The 20,734-nt window shown below is 45.8% G+C and overlaps 2 protein-coding genes across 5 annotated transcripts in view; one reads left to right on the top strand and one right to left on the bottom strand.

Moving 5' to 3' along the window:
- The window catches only part of brf1b (BRF1 RNA polymerase III transcription initiation factor subunit b), an 85,223-nt gene that overhangs the window by 43,914 nt on the left and 20,575 nt on the right, over positions 1 to 20,734 (bottom strand). For all 3 annotated transcript variants that reach the window (XM_048249943.1, XM_048249942.1, XM_048249945.1), the window contains exons 6-12: positions 20,633 to 20,705; positions 12,083 to 12,232; positions 10,896 to 10,989; positions 10,446 to 10,572; positions 9,997 to 10,036; positions 9,597 to 9,689; positions 7,577 to 7,927 (exon numbers count right to left, since the gene is read on the bottom strand). In XM_048249943.1, the coding sequence (XP_048105900.1) occupies positions 7,577 to 7,927; positions 9,597 to 9,689; positions 9,997 to 10,036; positions 10,446 to 10,572; positions 10,896 to 10,989; positions 12,083 to 12,232; positions 20,633 to 20,705 (928 nt within the window). The remainder of the gene's footprint in view (positions 1 to 7,576; positions 7,928 to 9,596; positions 9,690 to 9,996; positions 10,037 to 10,445; positions 10,573 to 10,895; positions 10,990 to 12,082; positions 12,233 to 20,632; positions 20,706 to 20,734) is intronic.
- On the top strand, positions 15,075 to 19,298 carry btbd6b (BTB (POZ) domain containing 6b). 2 transcript variants are annotated; one of them, XM_048249946.1, is made up of 5 exons: positions 15,075 to 15,307; positions 16,771 to 17,065; positions 17,178 to 17,268; positions 17,392 to 17,510; positions 17,716 to 19,298. In XM_048249946.1, exons 1-5 carry the CDS (start codon positions 15,109 to 15,111, stop codon positions 18,746 to 18,748), a joined length of 1,737 nt encoding a protein of 578 aa, XP_048105903.1. In that variant the 5' UTR covers positions 15,075 to 15,108; the 3' UTR covers positions 18,749 to 19,298. The 2 variants fall into 2 exon arrangements, with proteins under 2 accessions (XP_048105903.1, XP_048105904.1); XM_048249947.1 differs by lacking the exon at positions 15,075 to 15,307 and adding an exon at positions 16,184 to 16,528.

Genomic DNA, 20,734 nt, shown 5'->3' with positions numbered 1-20,734 from the left:
TTAGTTTTAAAGTGTGCCTCATGTGGAAAAGGTTCCCCTGCTGGCCTTCCGCTGTGTAGAAACATGGACGCGTGAAACATTTATCGAGACCTGAGTGCAAGACGGCATCTCAGCCACAGGGTGTCTAAAATGCCTCCCCCATCATCCTGTCCTGTTCTACTTTCCCCCCTCGCAAGAGACTGAATCTGAATGCACGCTGCACAGCACAACACGGCACGGCAGGTCAGAGCAGAGCAGAGCAGAGCAGAGCAGAGCAGAGCAGAGTACAGTACAGCACAGCACAGCACAGCACAGCACAGCACAGCACACAGCACAACACAATAAAACATAATAAAGCATGCCACAACACAATAAAGCACAGCACAACAAAATAAAGCACAGCACAGCACAACACAGCACAGCACAACACAACACCAACACAATAAAGCAGAACAGAACACCAACAGAACACAATAAAGCACAACACAACACAACACAATAAAGCACAAAAACACAATAAAGCACAACACAACACAACACAACACAATAAAGCACAACACAAGACAATAAAGCACAACACAACACAACACAATAAAGCACAACACAACACAACACAATAAAATCACAACACAACACAACACAATAAAGCACAGCACAGCATACAGCACAGCATACAGCACAGCTCAGCTGCAGTTGTGGTGCCTGGAGACACACAGCACCTCACAGAGAAGAGGCAGACAAGGTGAGCTCATGGGGGTGCTGCCAAGGCTTATTACGGGCAAGGGCAGGGGAGGGAGGGAGGGGAGAGAGAGAAAAGGAGAGAGAAAGAGAGAAAAAGAGAGGAACAGTGTGGGTGGGAGAACAGTAAGGCAGAGGTAAATTTGCAAATTGACTGCACATTCGCACATGCCCATGTCCTCTTAACCCCCACCACCACCACCATCGCCTGTCCTCTCCATCTCCACCTCCCGGACCTCCCTTCAGGCCTGGGGGCTTCTCAGGCTGGCCAGTAAGAGAGGAGGGAAGCCTTCCTTACTCCACCACAGCTGTAGACTCGGGAGCTGTCCTGGGCCACATCACTCCCTCACACTCTCTCTCTCTCTCTCTCTCTTTTCTCTCTCTCTCTCTCTCTCTCTCTCTGTCTCTGTCTCTCTCTCTCTCTCTCTCTCTGAGTCAGGGGCGATCTCTCTCTCAGCCTTGGGAGGTCTGTCTGCAGCTCCTGTAATGAGCGCTCATGGGAGGACGTATCGACCACCTTAGCCTTGCAGGCTGATGGAAGGGGCTAGAGGTCACACAATGATGATAATGACCAGTCCTGCTCCTGTGCTAGCAGAGGAAGGATGAATGTGCAACTTGGACCACTCAAGACCAGGAATAACATTTCTCTTTGCTGGACGAAAACAGAGGAACTCTCCTGCTCTCCCCTGACAGCCACTGTTACAAACACTCCACTAAACAACACGTGGAGTTCAGTCCTTGTTTACCCTAGTATAAACTTTCACAAAACACATAACACATTGCACGAATTGACCAGAATTGATCTATTCTGGTGTCTGCTATTAGCTCTTTAGCACAGGGCAAATCACAGAATGATAATGACCCTCTGCACACCCCCCTGTTAGTAGAGAGTGAGAGGTAGGGTGCAGCAGGGGTTTCATCAAGTAGTCAACAAGTCAACACTTAAAATCACTAGTTGATGCTGTGCAGCACTAGTCGTTGACTAATCAGGCAATACGTTCCTTTGTATGGAAGTACTTCACTGAAAATGAGAGCTGTTCCACAATGACATGTAAGTTGTGTCCAGCTGTGCTAAAGTACAATAAGAACACGTGTGCTATGGACAACCAGCTAAAGATGAAACACCCACTGCTAAAAGGCTAGCGCTAGCAGTAATGTTAGCACCAGCACTGTACAACTATGATTGAAAAACCTGTCAACTAGCAAAAATCGGCAGTCGTGAAACCCCTAGTGTGCAGACTAGGGGTAGCATGCAGGGCAGCGGTACACAGAAAGCGCGCTTAGTGCCGAATCAACCTGGCGCCCATGTCTGCCGTTTACATCTCTGCACAGGAAAGTCACGTCTAGCGGAAATAAGAGCATCCCTGCAGAGCAGCCATGGAGCAGGTCAGGTTTCTGCCGAGCGGAGTGGAGACGCTCGTGCAAGCAGAGTCAAGAGGCTGGGCCGTCTGCCGCACGCACGTTAGACGCTGCTTGGCTTGAAATGGCAAGGTTCACGGCAAGTTCAATTTAGGCGCGGCAGAGTGAAAACATTAGTGAAAAAAAAGCAGACCGAGACAGGAAGACCGTCCCCTGCAGTGCTGCCTCGGGCCTAAAGCTGCGGCACGGTTTTCAGGACATTTTTGAATATGAATGCGTCCCCATAACAAAATATTTTGTCAGTTGGGAGGCTGAACGTTATTTTTAACCCTGCTCTTCCAAGCTGTCGCCGTCAACAAATGTGGCTTGCGTAAGCCTGAACTACTTACAACCATTTCATTTTCTGGAAGATTCAGCTTTGGCTTGTTCCCTCTCCCCATCCTAACCCCCTTCCCTCCCACCCCACTCTTTCCAGAGGGGCTAAATCTGGCCTCTCCCCTTGGAAGTGGGCTGGCTTTAAATAGGCCCTGGGTGAGAAGCAGGTCGCTGCATGGCTTGCGCCTCTCTCCCACGGCCTTCTCTCCATGAGCCCCGCATTCGGGGCAGATGCTGCCGGCTGCAGACACACTACAGGGGAGGAGGGAAGAGAGAGAGAGAGAGAGAGAGACAGGGACTAGAAATAAACTCCCACTGAGGCCACAGAGCCAGTGGATGGAGAGAGAGAGAGGAATGAGAGAAAGTGTGAAAGAGAAAGGTGGATAAAGAGAGGGAGACAGATATAGAAAAATGAGAGAAAGTGAGATAGAGACAGAAGTAGAGAGAGAGAGGGGGGGAGTAGAGAGAGTGAGAGAAAGAGAAGGAATAAGCAGAGAGACAGAGACGGAGAGAAAGGGGGAGAGAAAGAGAGAGCTATGGCTGCTTGTCAGACTGATTGAATCTAGAACCATCTGCCAGAATTCCATCAACAGCATTTCTGCACTGTCACTCTCTCTCACACACACAAACACTCATAGTCTTCCTGAATCTCACTGTCTCACTCACACACTCTCTCTGAGGGACACTCACACAAACATCCGCCCTCTCCCTCCACTTTCCCATAAAAACACACAGCAAATATTTGTCCACTGCACATAGCCACAAGCCCAAACAGATGCCCAGTGACTTACAAAGAAGAGCTGCACACACACACACACACACACACACACACACACACACACACACACACACACACACACACACACACACGACAACAAACACAAACAGGGCCCCAGAGAGAGAGTTTGTGTCTGTCTGAGAGAGAGAGAGAGAGAGAGAGAGAGAGAGAGAGAGAGAGAGAGATCCAACCACCCTCAGCATGCAGTGGGGAGGCCTGTCTGATTGTGCTCTGTGGCGCATGCAGGGGCGAATAGGCAGATTTATCTTGCTGGGGGAAGATGAGAAAAGAGTGGTGGAAAGGAGGGAGGGAGGGAAGAAGGGAGAGAGAAAAAGCCCAATGAAGGTGTGTTTATGAGTTGCCACTAAGAGGCTTTCTAACGGCACACCTCCAACTGCGCAGTCATCAGCTTTCCCCGGCACAAGGACAATGATGACGGGCAATAATATCAGCACAACACCCCCCTCACTCTTCTCTTCCTACCAGCAAAAACCTCCAAACCACACACACACATATACACACATAAAAAAACAGTAATGAACCGTTACTAACACACACACACACACACACACACACACACACACACACACACACACATACACACGCACACACACAGACACAGACACACACACACACACACACACACACACACACACACACACACACACACACACACACACACACACACACACACACACTCAAGACTCAAATACAAACACACACATGCAACACATTCCCTCCCTCTTTTTAGGAGCCATAAAATCCCCCTGCTTTCTATCATTACCACACAGACTGAAGAATGCATTTACGTGCTGCTGATAACCCCATACACACTCATACAGTCTCTCTCTCGCTCTCTCTCTCTCACACACACACACACTCTCACACACACACACACACACACACACACACACACACACACACACACACACACACACACACACACACACACACACACACACATTTTCTTTTTCATTACCACACGAGTTGGAGAATGTGTTTGTGCACCACTGATAACCCCATACACACTAATTACACTCATACACACACACTCGTAGACTCACACTTTCATTACCATACAAGCTGTGCCGCTGATGATAAACAAGTGTGGACACAGCGAGAGCCAAGTGGAGAGAGACACAAACAAACGCAGACACACACACACACACACATAGAGACGGAGAAGGTGAGAGCTTGAGATGGCCTGCACCCGGACAGTCTCTGGGTCAAGTAAGAGAGGAGGTGACTGGCAGGAAAAGGGTGAAGGTTAAAGGTGAGAGGTCAAAAGGGGGAGGGGTTAAATGTCCAGCAGGTGCGGCCGTCCAAGGCCCCACGGAGGCACCAGACAGGGAGGCCTGCTGGGCCTGAGCCAAGACCCAGCGTGAAACCGGAGAGCGCTTGTAATAAAACGGCCTGACGGCCTGGACAGGGGGGGCTCGGAGCCTTTCACTGTCCACTCTCACCGTCCACTCTCATCGCGGCAGACGGAAGGGAGAGACTGATAGTGTGTGAGTTGTGTACCGCAGCAACTTTGAGACTTGTGTGTGTGTTACGTTGTCTTTACAATTTCCAATATATTGTTTTTGAATTGTATTATCATTAGTTTTGTCTATCAGGTCCTGACCTTTAGATGGTATAGCACTTTGGTCTACTTGGTTAAAGACTGATTGTGTGGGCTGAGCTACTTTGAGAATTAGATTAGCCCCCAGCCTGCTACTGTTACCGTTAATGAAACTGTGTACAATGCAATGCAAGGTACAAAAAAAGGTGATACTAATTAGATAGTCAATAGATCAGATTCAATGGACAGAGTATGCAAGTGAGCGCTGTGCACCATAGGTCCTTTTCAAGCCAACTTTAGCCAATTGATCAGATAAAATAAATCAAAAAAACACTTACTAGCAATCAATATCTACTTATGGTCATGTCTTTGTGACCATAGCTACAGTATTGACACAACTGAGAACAGATAAATCGAGTCGATGAGTAAAAGCTGTGGTTGAGTATACTGGAACATTGTTGGTGATAAATTACACTTGCCTAATGTCTGCTTTCGTAAGCATTTGTGAGGAACTCTGCCCTTAGGAGGAGTAACAGAAGCCACAAAATACATGCAAGCCATGCTGATCAGCAGCCAAAAGTAATTGGAAACTCGTGTTGGGTGAAATACTTCATATTTGTATTCTTTTAATTCGATTATTAAGTGATGGAAATAATTTAAAGGAATATTTGCTTTAATACGTTCACCATGAAAATATTTGGAATTTGTTTTGACAAATAGCACAAGCCACATAAATTCATTAGGATGTAGAGTGACAACAGAGACAACCCCCCCTCCCCCATGCCTTAAATGTCCTTTTGTCTAGTGGAATAAAACACACCACGTGGCAGCAGGGCACAACCTACGCTTTGGGAGAGAGAATGGAGCCCACTGCTCTTTTCAAATCACCAAAGGACTGATTAAAGGGTCAGAGGGATGTCTCTGGACTTACAACCCCCCCACACACCATCCTACTAAAGCCCCCCAACACACACACACACACACACACACTCGCACCAGCCTCGGCTGTGGTCCGTACGACGAGGGGGTTAGCAGCGCTTCTCCAGATTAAATGTTCTGTCAACGTTTGCCCCAACTTAATCCCCCCCAAGGCAAATCCCATGACAAAAAGAATGCTGGCTGGGAATGAGGAGCCAGAATCCTGTGGTGCTTACCGCTAGCGCAGATGCTAAAAGAGGCAACAATTTGGCAAACAGAGCGGCTTAATTTCAAGTGTAATATCTCTGGCGTGAAGGTCTTTTCTTAGCACTGTGCGCGCGCACACACACACACACACACACACACACACACAAATCTTGACAAAAATGTAAAACTTTCAATACAAACTGACAAAACAAGGACTCCAGACCTTATTCCGAAAGCCCCCATGTCTTCCACAATAGATGGCTTCCAGAAGATTCTGTTAAACTGATCTGGCAGTTTTGGTCTTGCTGGATGTATACAGGCCACGCTAGCAACAGAAAACATGATTGACCGGCAACGTGGGGAGCAGAGGCTAATATCCTTGTCTCGGCACACGGCGAGGGGCTCACACTGTAGACGTGGGCGTCAAATTGATCCAGTTGGGTAAATAAAATATACACCATTTAAGCCCCAGGAAATAATGATTAGCTGAAGGGGAGGACAGGAGGGAAGGTGGAAATCAGTAGTATCTGTGTTTTGTATGTGACCTCTCTTCAACAGTCTTGCTGTATAAACACATACCACTACCCACGCTAAAAGGGAATATACCCATCTTTTACTTCACACTTCTCTTTGTCTTTCTTTGACTTTTCTTTTTCTTTTACTAAGTGTGTTTGTTTATTTTAAATAATTTAAAGACAACTTTCCACTCAAAGCACATTGTGTCTATGTATGCCATATGAAATGTGCTATATAAATAAACTGACTTGACTTGACTTGACTTCTCCTTTCTAAAAAAAAGTAAAAACTCCTGAGATGATGTAAGAGATGATACGTGACTACGTAGAATAAAATAGAACCCATAAATACGGACCAGCAACCTGCTTCACACCTCCATATTCACTAGCAACTACTTCACCTAAATCTTTTTCCTTACTGGTTCAGAGACCATTCCACCTTACAGCGAGCGGCCAAACTTATCCGCCTGTAATTAATTTGTCAATCATGGAATGATTGAGCATATCAAACAGAGGGGGTAATGGAGGCTCCAGCAGTGTGATTACTCCTTCATCCATGGCTGAAGCACAGCTAGGTCACTGTGGTGAGCGTTTATGTGCATATAAGTGTGGAGGAGTGCTTTCGCTAAGGCTGCAACAGGCAATGAAAAAGAAAGGAAGAAAAGAAAGGAAGAAAAGAAAGGAAGAAAAGAAAGGAAGAACAGAAAGGAAGAAAAGGAAGAAAAGAAAGGAAGAAAAGAAAGGAAGAACAGAAAGGAAGAACAGAAAGGAAGAACATGTTTTTGCCCTATTCACCTGTAGTGTCTCACCTTGTATTCAATACATTGAACAAGAAAGGGTTAATATACAAAATTGCCCAAGGGATATCACTGGGCACCCTCCTAAATCTTAAAGAGATACCCCTAGTCTACAAGATTCTGGGGAAAAAAAAAAAACTTTAACCGACAAAACCAGGTCTGACTCCATGGCTGCCGGACTAAAAGAAAGATCAGGAAACGTGAAAACTGGTCTCTTCTTGGCTGGAAAAAAACTAAAGAAAGAAAGATCTGAAAAACATGAAAACTGGCTTCTTCATTGCTGGCAAAAAGCAGAAGGACAAAAAGAAAAAGGAAAAAACTAGAGAAAGAACGAAACCACACCACCCACCTTGCTCCGCGTTGGTGATGCACTCCCGGATGGAGTCCTTGAGGCCCAGGCTGGCGGCCGAGGGCAGTGGCCCGAGGAAAGACATGAGGGGCAGGTTTATCCTCCTGGGGGCTTCTCCACCTCCACCACCTCCTCCCATGCTTCCTCCACCCCCACCGCCCCCGTCCTCTTCCTGCCCCTGCGGACTGGCACCCCGGGAGCCCCCCTTCAGCTCCGGCAGCACCTGGCTGATGATCTCCTGGCCCAGGTGCTCCGCGGCGGCCTCCAGCTCCTCGTCCTCCTCCTCCTCGCCTCCCACCAAGCTTAGGGATAAAGAGAGACGGTCGCTCTCCGGCTCTGCACTTGGAGTAGCTTAAAGAAGAGATATGGACACATTGATACAATGGAAACAGGTTACAGCAGTTAGCCTATAGCTCCCTATTAGCTGGTGTAAACCACTTCTAGTGAGTTATACTAAGCTAGGCTAAAGGTGACAGGCTTCATAACTGCATACACGGAGAGGAGAGGGACATGTATCCTCTTATCTAACTCTCTAACTGGGGTAGATCAGAAATCAATTCAATTGTCTGGCACTGCCAACCATAGTAACTTACAAGCAAGCAAATAAAAATTAATTTAAGGCCATTTCAGCAACTAAGGCTATTTAATGGCCAGAGCATTGTGTGTTATAGAAACTTAAAAAAATCTATGCTAGTAAGATATTCCAAAACCTTCAAAGGTGGGACCTTACTAAAAACATCAGCTATAGAATTTTGATGATAAAATTGTTGTCTTTTGGTTTTCAAGGCCAGGCAAGCAAATAGCACTACACTGGAAAAAAAACATCAACGACAACATGCTACATCGCACATAGTAGCATGGTAGAAGGGCACAACCTATATCACAGGGCACCCCCATAACAAACAGCCTTCATGCACTTTGAAGTGCTTTCATAATCCACAACTAAAGATGACTTTGGGGCTGAGTTTACTAAAGGTGATGAGCTAGCAGAGACATCTGCAAACCTCATATCACCTGCAAAGGAAATGTCGAGGCTAATCTGCTGACGAGGTGTACTGAGGATTGCGCCTGTCAAATTAAATTGCCCTGTCTAGTCATTGCTTCATTCATTATGCTCACACTCGATATCAAGTTTGTGCTTACAAGCCTCTCGTTTATTAGGAACCATAAGCGTAACTTGTAAGTGTAAGTGTTCACTTAAGCGAAGAGGCACTATTGCTAACTGCTAATACTGCTGCCGTGCAACCACAAACACAATCAGAACCACTGAAAGCTGCTCTGACAACAGGTACCAACACAAAACAAAATCTCCTGGCCCCCGATGGAGCCAAGGGGGAAGCATCACCGACGGAATAAACAATGCAATTATCACAACAACTGCCGTTTCCATAGCTACAAGATCCTTTCATCACATCATGATCACGGCTGGGTGCGGAGACTGAAGTGCTTAACAAGGCATCAGAGTCAGATTACCACAGTGGCGTAAATTGGCCCATCTTGTCTGCAATATGATTAACTAATTCAATCGAGTGCTAATGGTGGCGCAGAGAGAACCGGTGAGCCCGGGGTACATCAAAGGAGTTAGACCGGGTGAACTTACAAACAAAGTGCAAAATAAATGGGGTGGGAGGTGGGAATCTGTGGTAATAATGTGTCTGAATTTTAAAAAACGTCATGTTTGCTTGTTCGAGTTTTTTTTATTTATGGAAAGTGGTCAGAACATAAGGTCACACATTAACACATTCACCCAAACACCCACTTAGACAGGCAAAAAATAAACACAAATAAATGGTTAGATGCATGCACAAGAAACAACAAACAAATGTCTCATAAACGCATTCATTTACAACAAACACACAGACACAGCTGTGAACAATAATGTACACACAGACACATGCACATAAACAAACATTCTGAACATTAAACAAAGACATCAACTGTCTATGCACGCAAACACACACACACACACACACACACACACACACACACACACACACACACACACATTTCCATACGGTACCTTGCTTGGCGTATGCGGCATAAATCCCTCGAGGCTTGGGCCTGCTGTTCTCCAGCTCCGTCTCAATCTCATCGCGGTACGAGCTGATCTCCCCTGCGTGGGCCAGAAAAAGACATTATGCCTGAGCTCCGGGGCGAAAACATGCACACTCACGACACGCCGTGACTCACACAGGGATCGACAAAAAAACATCAGCATCGGGAGGAAAACACACCGCGTCATGCGGCTCGAACTCGGAGAGCCACGAGTGAGCGGCGTCACTTTGAGTAAAGTAAAAACAGGCAATTGGCTATTTGTCTGACTTGCCGCAAACCACGGCTAAATAAAAACACTGGACTACCTCGAGGAGTTAACACAGGCTGACGTGGGTCAGCATTAACATCCAGCGGGATATACTGACCTTGATATTCGTCGAGTTTCTGAGCCAGCTCATGCTCGAGCTGCAACGAAAGAACAAAGTTACATGAGACCATGACTAAGACAGGAAGGATCCAATAACAGACCTAATTATGCATACAATAGATCCAAGCATGCATACACTATCCCAATATATGCGTACATTACTTAGCAATGCCTACACAACCTCATGAGTAGATTAACTCCAGATGAGTCCTTACTTCATTTAAGACATTAAAGTTATGGTGCACGCTGTCCCTCAAAGCTTCATCTAGATGCAAATATGTCTAGATTAATTCATTATGTTTGTCTGAGTGACTTAGTCTATTCGTTGCCCTTTCATCTTTCCAAACACAGCGCTCTTCTGTTTAACCAAGGTCAACGCCCCCCATGAAACTCTCTGCGTATAATACTGGGCTCGATGTCTGCCACATGGAGTGTAGGTGTGTGGACCTGCTGCAGTCGGGTCTTCCTCTGGCCAGCTGTGAAGGACGGGGGGTCACACTCTTGCTCCAAATCCACCCGCATGAACTCATCGATGGTCAGCTGACTAGTGGGGGTGTCCTCAAACTCCGTCAGTCTGCAGGTCAGAGGAACACGTGCAATGTTAGCGTGTGTGTGCGTGTGTGTGTGTGTGTGTGTGTGTGTGTGTGTGTGTGGTTAATCTACTGACTGTGTTGAACAGAACCGTGTGTAATGGTATGTTGTTTACTACTTTATGTATCTAGGCCTCCTGACAGGAAAGACAGAATCATCTGCTTATGATTCTGCCTCGAAAACATAGAAGCCTTTTTCTGGTGGAGGAGGATCGATACAAATCATCTGCAGGGACTCTGAGTATGAGGGGTGTATAAAGAGTAAACCCTGCCAGCGGGCTCCTGGAGCCCCGTTCCCAGCATGCACCTCTTCCTCAGCGTGGCCTCGCACACCTTCACCACGGAGATGACCTCTTTCACCGTGCGCCGGAAATCATGCATGCGAGCGGCAACCAGCAGGGCTGAGAGAGAGAGAAAGAGAGAGAGAGAGAGAGAGAGAGAGAGAGAGAGAGAGAGAGAGAGACAGAGACAAAGACAGAGACAGAGAGAGAGGGGGAGGATAATGTTTGTTACGTCAAAGCTCTTCAATACCTGCAGGTAACGTGTTCCTGGTGTAAAACCTTCAGACCAATGTGCTGCTGTGCACGTGATGTTATGTGTTAACGTGCACTGTTTTCACAGTTTTTCACTGTTTTCAGGTGGCACCGTGCCTGGGCATAAACACACGCCTCCACACCTCGTGCCCACAAGTTGCCCACAAGTTGCAATCGTTCCCATATCTCCACCACCCCCGCCAAAGTCAAGGCGCCTCCGACATAAATAAATGAATACATTCTCAAACAAAAGCATGGTCTCAATCAATAGGGTCCTACAGTGCAGGCTGTGATATGTTTCGGTCCCTTCCTTAAGAGAGAGAATGAGACACAGCTTCTTATTTACCCCCCTGTTGAAACGATCAAATTCTGCACAGACGGGCCACATCTAAACTTAACTGCTTTTCTCCCCCTACCCCTCTCCCTGAATACTGTGAATGATTAATGATGAATTATTAATTATTCAGATATTGCAGCAGTGGAAATTAAAGGAGAAAGTCTGGAGATGTCTGGAGGAAGTTTGTTTTGTTGCGGGAACGCTGATTCTTCTGGCGGCACAGCGCTAAGGCACCAGGGCCTGAAGGTTCTAGCTCAGAGAAAAGGCAGCCAGGTCTGCATGGTCTTATCACTTGGTTGTTAATACAAAGTCTACCATCCTCTTATTATTCATGCCAGCAATGTTAAAAGGAGTTACATAATGCAGTATAGCGATCTAGAGAGCTGGTTAGAAATGCAATCTTACTTATTACAATCTCAATGCATTTTTAAGACTTAGAATCTAAGGGCCCTATTCAATGATGGGCAAAGTGCAAAGTCTGACTAAGGACAATTTTATAACTAGGCTGAGTCAATTGGCTAATTTAACATCATGGGTAAAACTTTAAGTTCAAACACTGATGAGTTAATGCTACTACATGCAACATGATGACTAAAGTTTATGCAGGTTACCAGGGAAACACACCTGCACCACACAACCCAGACGGCCTGCGTCCTGTGTGCATCCAATCCCGCTTCATTCTCTGAAGTAACCGCAGCGCCGTCATGGAAACCTCGTGGGTCTTCTCTCTGAACTCCAGCATGTGGGCGAAGCGGGGGATATACAGACAAGGGTCTACAGGAAGGAGGAAATGACAAAACAAGGATATGACATCGACGTGTGAACACACACACAGGTGAAAATTCAGCAGCAACTGAGCGGTCTTTGTGAAGCTTTGGGCAACTTTCAGCAGAGGTGTTTTCAGATGAAGTGCCTAGAGTGTACAGTATGTCTCCAGAGCCTGCGAGGATGGGGCTGAACGACTTGGGGAAAATATCTAATATCCTGACAGTTGTTGGGATTAAGTTTTGATTTTGCAATATCATTTTTGTGATGCAATACATTTAAAAATTACTCTGAAATATTACTTCTTGGGCAAGACCAGCACTAATTCTGCTTACCTTTTCTGCTGTACATTAATCGTACTGCTGCCTATGTTGCTTTTTAAATGTTAGTACATAATCATCAAATTGCCTCAGAAAGTAGCAAAATACTCCCAAATAATCAGAGCCGTGAGCTACACAATTAATTGCGGCCTTTGCCATTTTAATTGCATGACTTCAACCCTATGCAAGATTATATATCATTTTTACTCCCTGAGGATGGCCAAAACAGGAGGTCCTTATAGGAAAGTGAATACAGTGGAAGGTCAAACATCTTAAAGCAACACCATGGAAGAATGTATATTGTTGCCCCTTGGTGTCAATTTGAATGGCATTTAGGGCAAAGAGAGCACCCAATCTGTCTACAAAAAAACGTCTAAATGGGTCATGATTCTGCCTGATCAGCAACGTTTCATAGTGCAATGTCAAGCATTCCAGGCATTGGCATAGACTTTATTCTCCGTACTATAAGCCATTGTAGCATCAAAATGAGTTTGAAGGTAAAATAACTGCATTGTTTTGCTTTGAATTGTAAAATCAAAGGAGATTAAGGCCTTAACACCACTGCATAGAATGATGTCCTTTTGCCACACTGAGAAAGTGCAGTCAGTCCTTGACTTCCTGAGAAAAATCTGGAGCAGGGCTTCACTACAGGGACTCTTGTGAACGGCCTGGACAGATCCACAACATGGGTGCCGTGTCCAAACCATTCCCTCCCTGCCACGGCCACCTACTTCCGAGTCCTTGGCTGAAAAACTCAAGTGCTCTGCCCCATTAAAAAAAAAAGAAGTGTATATTTCACACCGCTGACCTATTAAGCAGGGAAATGAGTTCAGTGCAAACTCAAATAAATAGAATACGTAAATAAATAATCAAAATCCCAGTGACAATCCTATTCGCAGAGAGGGCGGTGAGAACCCACCTGGGTGTCTATGATATGTCAAGTGTGTGATGGGAAGGGGGAAAAAACAGTATTTTCTTGCCATTCAGTGGTAAGCTGACACAGAGAGATCTAATTCATTAACTGCCGTTGAGCGTCACATGACCCATATGTCTCTCATATCTCCAAAAAGAATGCATATCCCGGGATCTTTTAAGGACGTAGAATTTCCACATGTGACAATTGTCCCGAGATGTTCCAGCAGCCGGCGCAATACAAACTCAAAATAGAAATTGATTTCTGAGACGCTGATTCACTCCAGCCATGGTGGTTATCTGATTTGTATGTGTGTGAGTGTGTCTGTGTGAGTGAGTGAGTATGAGTATGAGTGTGTGTGTGTGTGTGTGTGTGTGTGTGTGTGTGTGTGTGTGTGTGTGTGCGTGTGTGTGTGGCTGTCAAAGTTTGATTAAAAAGTTGATGAATGGCAGGAGGTAGAGAGAGAGAGAGAGAGAGGAGCGAGCGAGAGACAGAGTGAGAGAGAGAGAATGAGAAAGAGAGAGAGGGAGGGAGCGAGCGAGCGAGAGAGAGAGAGGTGAGGTTCCAACAATCACGGCGCACTGCGAATTTCCCAGGGTGCCAAGTACCAACCGGCCCTCCTGGGGCTGCCAGGATCACACCGGTCACCACGACGATGATGATGATACGACAACGCAAGGACACACAACAGACAAAGGCACAGACAAAAACTAGCGTTCCAGGAAGCAACATAACTCTCCAGACTAGAACACAAATACACATCCCTAACGGACGAACACTGAGCATTTCTCAGAGAAGTTGTCTGAATGGAGTCCACTGTACTCTGAAATAAATGCAGACATTTAAAATGCTTTCTCCTTTTTTTTCTTTGTCCTTATAACTGAACAGATGAGGACAGTACACCCTGAACAATAGAAAGTAACAACAACTCTGAAAGAGATGTTGTCTTCTATGTAGGTTTACCTACATAGAAAAAACAAAAGCATATTGTTGTAACATTACACCAACCCTACGGCATATTAAAATCCTTTTGATATGTAAATCCCACACTGGTGATCTACATAAAGGCTGAGCTCTTTCTTCTTCTTCTTTTCTCATCTATTCTGGATGCCCGACTGATTCTCTATTTCATTTCCTGGATGGGTGGAGCAATGGAGCTAGTATCATCTCTGGAAAGAGGACCATGCAGATACAAGACACCACTGTCCTAGTCTTCTCTTACTAATGAGCCCTGGCTGATATTTGGCTGAAACAAATTTTCAGTCCATGCGTGTGAGAGAGACCTACTTTAATAGTGCGGGCACTGAACAGAGAATGCCAGATCCTGATGATGTGAAGCCTTTCCCTACTGACTATTTAAGTGTGCAGACACAGGCTGTGTTAATCAGACATTAAATTGGCCAACACGTTTTTGTGTTGCGATTTGTGTTTTGTTTTGTTCCCAATTACATAATCAGTTTTCCTATTACAGATCTGGATCTAATACCTAAACTCTAAAAAAAAAAAAAAAAAAAGCAATATGTCACAAAAATACCGCCTGTAAATTAAACTTCATCTTGTCCTCACCCGATGAGGGGTAGACTCGGCCCCTAATATCCAATGCTGTGATGTCTGCTTAATGCCACACTTACGTCCCTACTACACCTTTCCCTATGATCCGTTTGGCAACGCCGGGGCCCTCTATTGGAAAGCCGGGAAACCGGTCTTGTAACAGGACACAACAAGCCCAACCCCCTCCCTCTCTCTCATACCAATCTCCGGATTTAACATGGCTCCTGGCTGCGACCGAGTGTCCAGAAATCAAACCTGAATGTTTCTTACAGACAGTTAGGCCTTCGTCAGCACCAAAAGGTAACGATTTTAGTGCTATGCCATCTTGCATTTGCCGTCACTTTTAAATGATGTTGTTTCCCGAGCGATGGGTGATGTTACTTCGACTGTAGCTAATGTTGGTTCGATGAAGTCGTTCGCGGAGCCATTCAGCACGCTTGCTACTTTATCTCCGTTATAACGTTCTGATTTTGCAAAGACAACGATGCCATAAGATTTTTCGACAGCTCTATTTGTGCTTTAGCATATAGTTCTCGTTATGCATTAATGGGTTCACTTAAACGCCGTTTTTCATTTGAACGGTCGCCGTGAAGCTTGCACTTCGTTGCAGATGTTTACCCCGATGAACAAAATTATCGGAGTCCGATTGTCGAATGGCGAGACCTTTCCGCATCTAGCAAATTCATGAACTGCAGATATTAAACAAACTGCACCACTCTACAGTGGTTGAAGTCGATGTAGGCTAGCCTATATCTTGCCATTACAAAACCAAATGTTACAAATGGTTTGATTAAGTCAGAAACAATGGATGAACCCCTACGAAAACTTCGTGAGATATCCTATGGCGTTTCAACAAACTGGATGGCTTACACTCAAACTGATGTTTGTCATAGCATTCCACCACATATAATAAAACTAGCAAAGGGTGTGCTTGATGGAAACGCGTTTGAATTTAACCTTATTTTAGTTTCTTTCCACCGACTCCGTGGAAGTGGTGACGTGAACGTTTATTGTCAACAATACGGCAAGGGTTAAACCACTGCCTGGATCGGTCCAGTGGAATATAATGGCGAGGGAGGGCAGGCTGCTTGGCTGTGGGAGGCGCCTCGGGGCAACTGACGTGAAAGGCATCTGTGTATCTGATTAGTCAATACAGAATAGGGCGTCCGCTTGCGATACACAAAACCAGCGCATCAGTAAATTGATACGAAATACATCGGACTGGTTGAATGAGGACGGGCTCCATACGTATATAATGACAGGGTAGTGTGATTTACGCACGGATATATTCAGGTTTTACTTGTTTTATTACGACAGCTCGGGATGAGAAATTGTAGTGGGTAATCAGCACATCGCTCTGGGAATTAAATGGATGTTCTGTTGAAAACGGGTGCATTTGCTGGGGATGAGCAGAAAATCGGATTCCCACCCAGAGAGGATGCTCTGAAAACGGAAACATCACGAATCATTTTGGAATAATTCTGATAGAAGGATAAATGGTGCTCTGTGCGTTTGTCCGGGGTTAGTAGATGCTTTGGGTATGGTTGATGGCTTAAAATCCTCACCAATGCTGGGAAGAACAGTTATTGTGTATGAATATTTGGGAGTGGATTTTGCATTAAGTTGAAAAAAAAAAAAATCCTACATCAGCTCGGCAAGCCAATCCGTTTGACGAACTTCTGGATATTTGCTGATGCCAGCAGCTCCAGATTGCCTGTATGGCAGGATCATGAAGTTTCTGACGTTTTTCCTTTTACTTCCAGAGACCTTAAAAAGGACTAGAAAGAGTGGTAAACAGTCAGGAAAGCTGCCAGTATGCTATGAGATCGTGACTTTGTCCTTGAAGAAGAAGATGGCTGCAGAACTGTATCCTGCAAGCATAAACACCAACCTCCCGAACAGCAACGGCACCGCAGTGACTGCTGCCAGTAAGAAGACTATCGTTCAAGTGACCGAGACTGTAACCACACCGACCACCACTACCACTCAACAGAATATCAATAACAACAACGTCGAGACTGCCAGCTGGCAGTCAACTCACCCGACATTACGAGAAAGGTAAATATTGATTTAATTTCTGAAATTGCGTTGTGACGAAAGCGGCTCCAAATGAGCTATGCTGTGCGCAACGACGCCAAATTATATTTGTAATTCCCGTTTACATTTTCAGGAATGCTTTGATGTTCAACAACGAACTCATGGCAGATGTTCACTTTATTGTTGGACCCCCCGGTGAATCACAGAAAGTTCCAGCGCACAAGGTGAGAACGCACCCTGTCCGTTTTCCTGACTGTCCACCGCTGCTCCCCTTGTTTGGGCTGTAGAAAAAACGGAAACCTTTGCAGTCCGCGTCACGCCTCATGCTTGTCTTGTTGTCATTTCAGTATGTTTTGGCGGTGGGCAGCTCTGTTTTCGGCGCCATGTTCTATGGCGACCTGGCAGAGGGGGAATCTGAAATCCACATCCCAGATGTGGAGCCTGCTGCTTTTTTAATCCTGTTAAAGTAAGTTACTCATCTCGTCTTGACACAGATATGAAGCTACTGCAAGCACCATTCATTGATGCACTTGTAATAAAGCCAAAAATACGACTATGGTTTATGGAAAATACGGCCATGGTTTAATCAGCACTTTATTTGACTGTATTGTTATATTTATGCATACTAATGTGTATTTGTATGGGAAGTTTAACTGGCATGTGTTCCACAGGTACATGTACAGTGATGAGATTGAACTGGAGGCCGACACAGTGCTGGCCACTCTGTACGCCGCCAAAAAGTATATAGTGCCTGCCCTGGCCAAGGCCTGTGTCACCTTCCTGGAGACGAGCCTGGAGGCCAAGAACGCCTGTGTGCTGCTGTCCCAGAGTCGCCTGTTCGAAGAGCCTGAGCTCACACAGCGCTGCTGGGAGGTGATTGACGCCCAAGCAGAGTTGGCGCTCTGCTCGGAAGGCTTCTGCGAGATCGACCTGCAGACGCTGGACATCATTCTGCGACGTGAGACGCTCAACACGCGCGAGGCCGTGGTCTTCCAGGCCGTCCTGGACTGGGCGGTGGCCGAGTGCAAGCGTCAGGGCTTGGGCCCGACGGCCCGCAACAAGCGGGCGGTGCTGGGCAAGGCGCTGTACCTGGTGCGCGTGCCCACGATGACCCTGGAGGAGTTCGCCGACGGCGCCGCGCAGTCAGACGTGCTGACGCTGGAGGAGACGCATGACATCTTCCTGTGGTACACGGCGGCCAACAAGCCCAAGCTGGAGTTCCCGCTGGTGCAGCGGAAAGGCCTGGCGCCACAACGCTGCCACCGCTTCCAGTCGTCGGCGTACCGCAGCAACCAATGGCGCTACCGGGGCCGCTGCGACAGCATCCAGTTCGCTGTGGACAAGCGCATCTTCATCGCCGGCCTGGGCCTGTACGGCTCGAGCGGCGGCAAGGCCGAGTACAGCGTCAAGATCGAACTCAAGCGCCAGGGCATCACCCTTGCGCAAAACTTGACCAAGTTCGTGTCGGACGGCTCCAGCAGCACATTCTCGGTGTGGTTCGAGCACCCGGTGCAGGTCGAGCAGGACGCCTTCTACACAGTGAGCGCGGTGCTGGACGGGAACGAGCTCAGCTACTTCGGACAGGAGGGCATGACGGAGGTCCAGTGTGGGAAAGTGACATTCCAGTTCCAGTGCTCCTCGGACAGCACCAATGGGACTGGGGTTCAGGGGGGGCAGATTCCAGAGCTGGTCTTCTACGCATGAGGTGTGGAGGGGCAGTGGGTTTGGCGGGGTATTCATTCAAAAGTGCATTCCACCCCTGAAATTGTTTTGGGGGGGTCGACCAGAGTTGGGGTGCGTAATGTTAGGACCTGTGAGGGTTCTTGCCTTCTTTTACAATGTAGCCGTGGAAGACTATTTCCAGGAAGTTGTTTAGTCTGTTGAAAGACTGTTGTCTTGATGATTTTGAGTGAAGGAGTGTGCTTCAGCTTTATTTATTTAAAAAATAAGTATATATTTGACTTAATTATTGATGCTGCACCATGCAGACTTTATATATATATATATATATATATATAACCATATATATATATATATATATAAATATAAAAAAAAAAATATATATATATATATATACAAACTATGATTAGATGTAATGCACTTCTAGTGGACAACAACCACTAGTGTGTTGTGTTTTGTACATAAGTTGAGGCTAACTTGTTTACAGCTTGAGGCTGACTGACAATTGAAATGTCTTGTATTAGTGTGCAGCTTCACAAACTGCAGATCATAAAAGTTTTTTTTGTGACTCTGACCGAGTTATCTTGCGAATGGTTCTTTCTTGACATAGCTTTACAGAACAATGGATACATCTGTTTACTGCACCACATCAACCACAGACAAAATGTAAAATCAGCTAACACTATATGGTAAGAGAGTATTATAACCCCTGTAGTGCATGTCACTTAGTCTACATGGACTACGATGGACTACATAGTCACCATCTTACCATGGTTTTGCCATGATTAATTACAGCTACTCCTATCAACTAATCCTTTTTCATAGCTTTTGGTTTGATGTAAGCCTTCAAACATGGCAGAAGTTAGACATGAGCAAAACGGTATCATTTGTGAACATTAGTGACAGAGACTTTTTATTTATTTTTTTGCCAATCATGACATGACAACTTCCTGGTACAGCAACCTCTAGTGTCACCAGATGCTCAGGCTCAGTAGAGACAGGAAACAGACACGATGGTTTGAATTCAGGAGCTGAGCTGTAGCTGAGGTGCCACAGTGTTGCCGGCTGCTCTCTGATGGTGGCTTTCTTGGCCAACACAAAGCACCTGGCAGCCTGTGAAATGACAGATTTCTCCCGGCAAGGGAGGCAAGCTGAGAGGGGAGAAAGTCACTGCAGAAGAAAACCTGCTCATCTGAATCCCATTGGAGGGATTATCCACCGCACAAAATGACCAAACATATCACCTTATGGTGTGTGTGTGTGTGTGTGTTTATGTATGGATGAAATTTGGTGGATGGTGGATGTAGAAAATATCACTATAAACCAAATATTTACTGGGTGGTTGGCATGTCAATCCAGCAAACAACAGAGGTGACTAATACAGAATGTTTACCTTCTCCATGGGAAACTGCAGTGAGCGGGGACTTTAAACAAGGCAGAACCATCGGGGTGGACGGGACCAGACTACACCTTACACAATATGTGCTGTGTTTACTAACATGCGATTAGCTCAAACGAATGGGTACTCTTAGACATCCATTTAGCCTTTAGGTTTCGTTGACAAGAGATGGAAATAAAGGAGTTTCCTGAGTTTCTAGCTGTAGAAAATCAAATACAGATTTTTCTCAGACCCAGAAAAATGTAAATAAATGCAAAAAAGCAAGAGTTACAAAACCCAAGTTGCCGATGGTAAACAGGAATGCTGTGTTATGTTTTATGTTTTCAATGATCCCTTTAAGTATACTACTGGTCATTTTTATGACTTTGGCACGTTTTGAGTGAGAGAAATTAGTGTAGTGGCACATGATTGACTTGCCTGATCTTCTCCAATACCAAGGTCAAGATAGGCTATTACTGTTACTACAGGACAGTGGAAATTTAAGCGGATGTCATGGCGTTGAAACTTACCAACAGCAGGAGCGTTGATGCACAGCTCTCTTGCCAACAGCAGGAAGGTCTTCCCCAAGATATACACATTCACCTACAAAATGATGGACAGAGAAGTTGGCC

This window comes from Alosa alosa, chromosome 8, assembly GCF_017589495.1.
Source record: "Alosa alosa isolate M-15738 ecotype Scorff River chromosome 8, AALO_Geno_1.1, whole genome shotgun sequence".
NCBI lineage: Eukaryota > Metazoa > Chordata > Actinopteri > Clupeiformes > Clupeidae > Alosa > Alosa alosa.
This window is presented reverse-complemented; position numbering and strand designations above follow the sequence as displayed.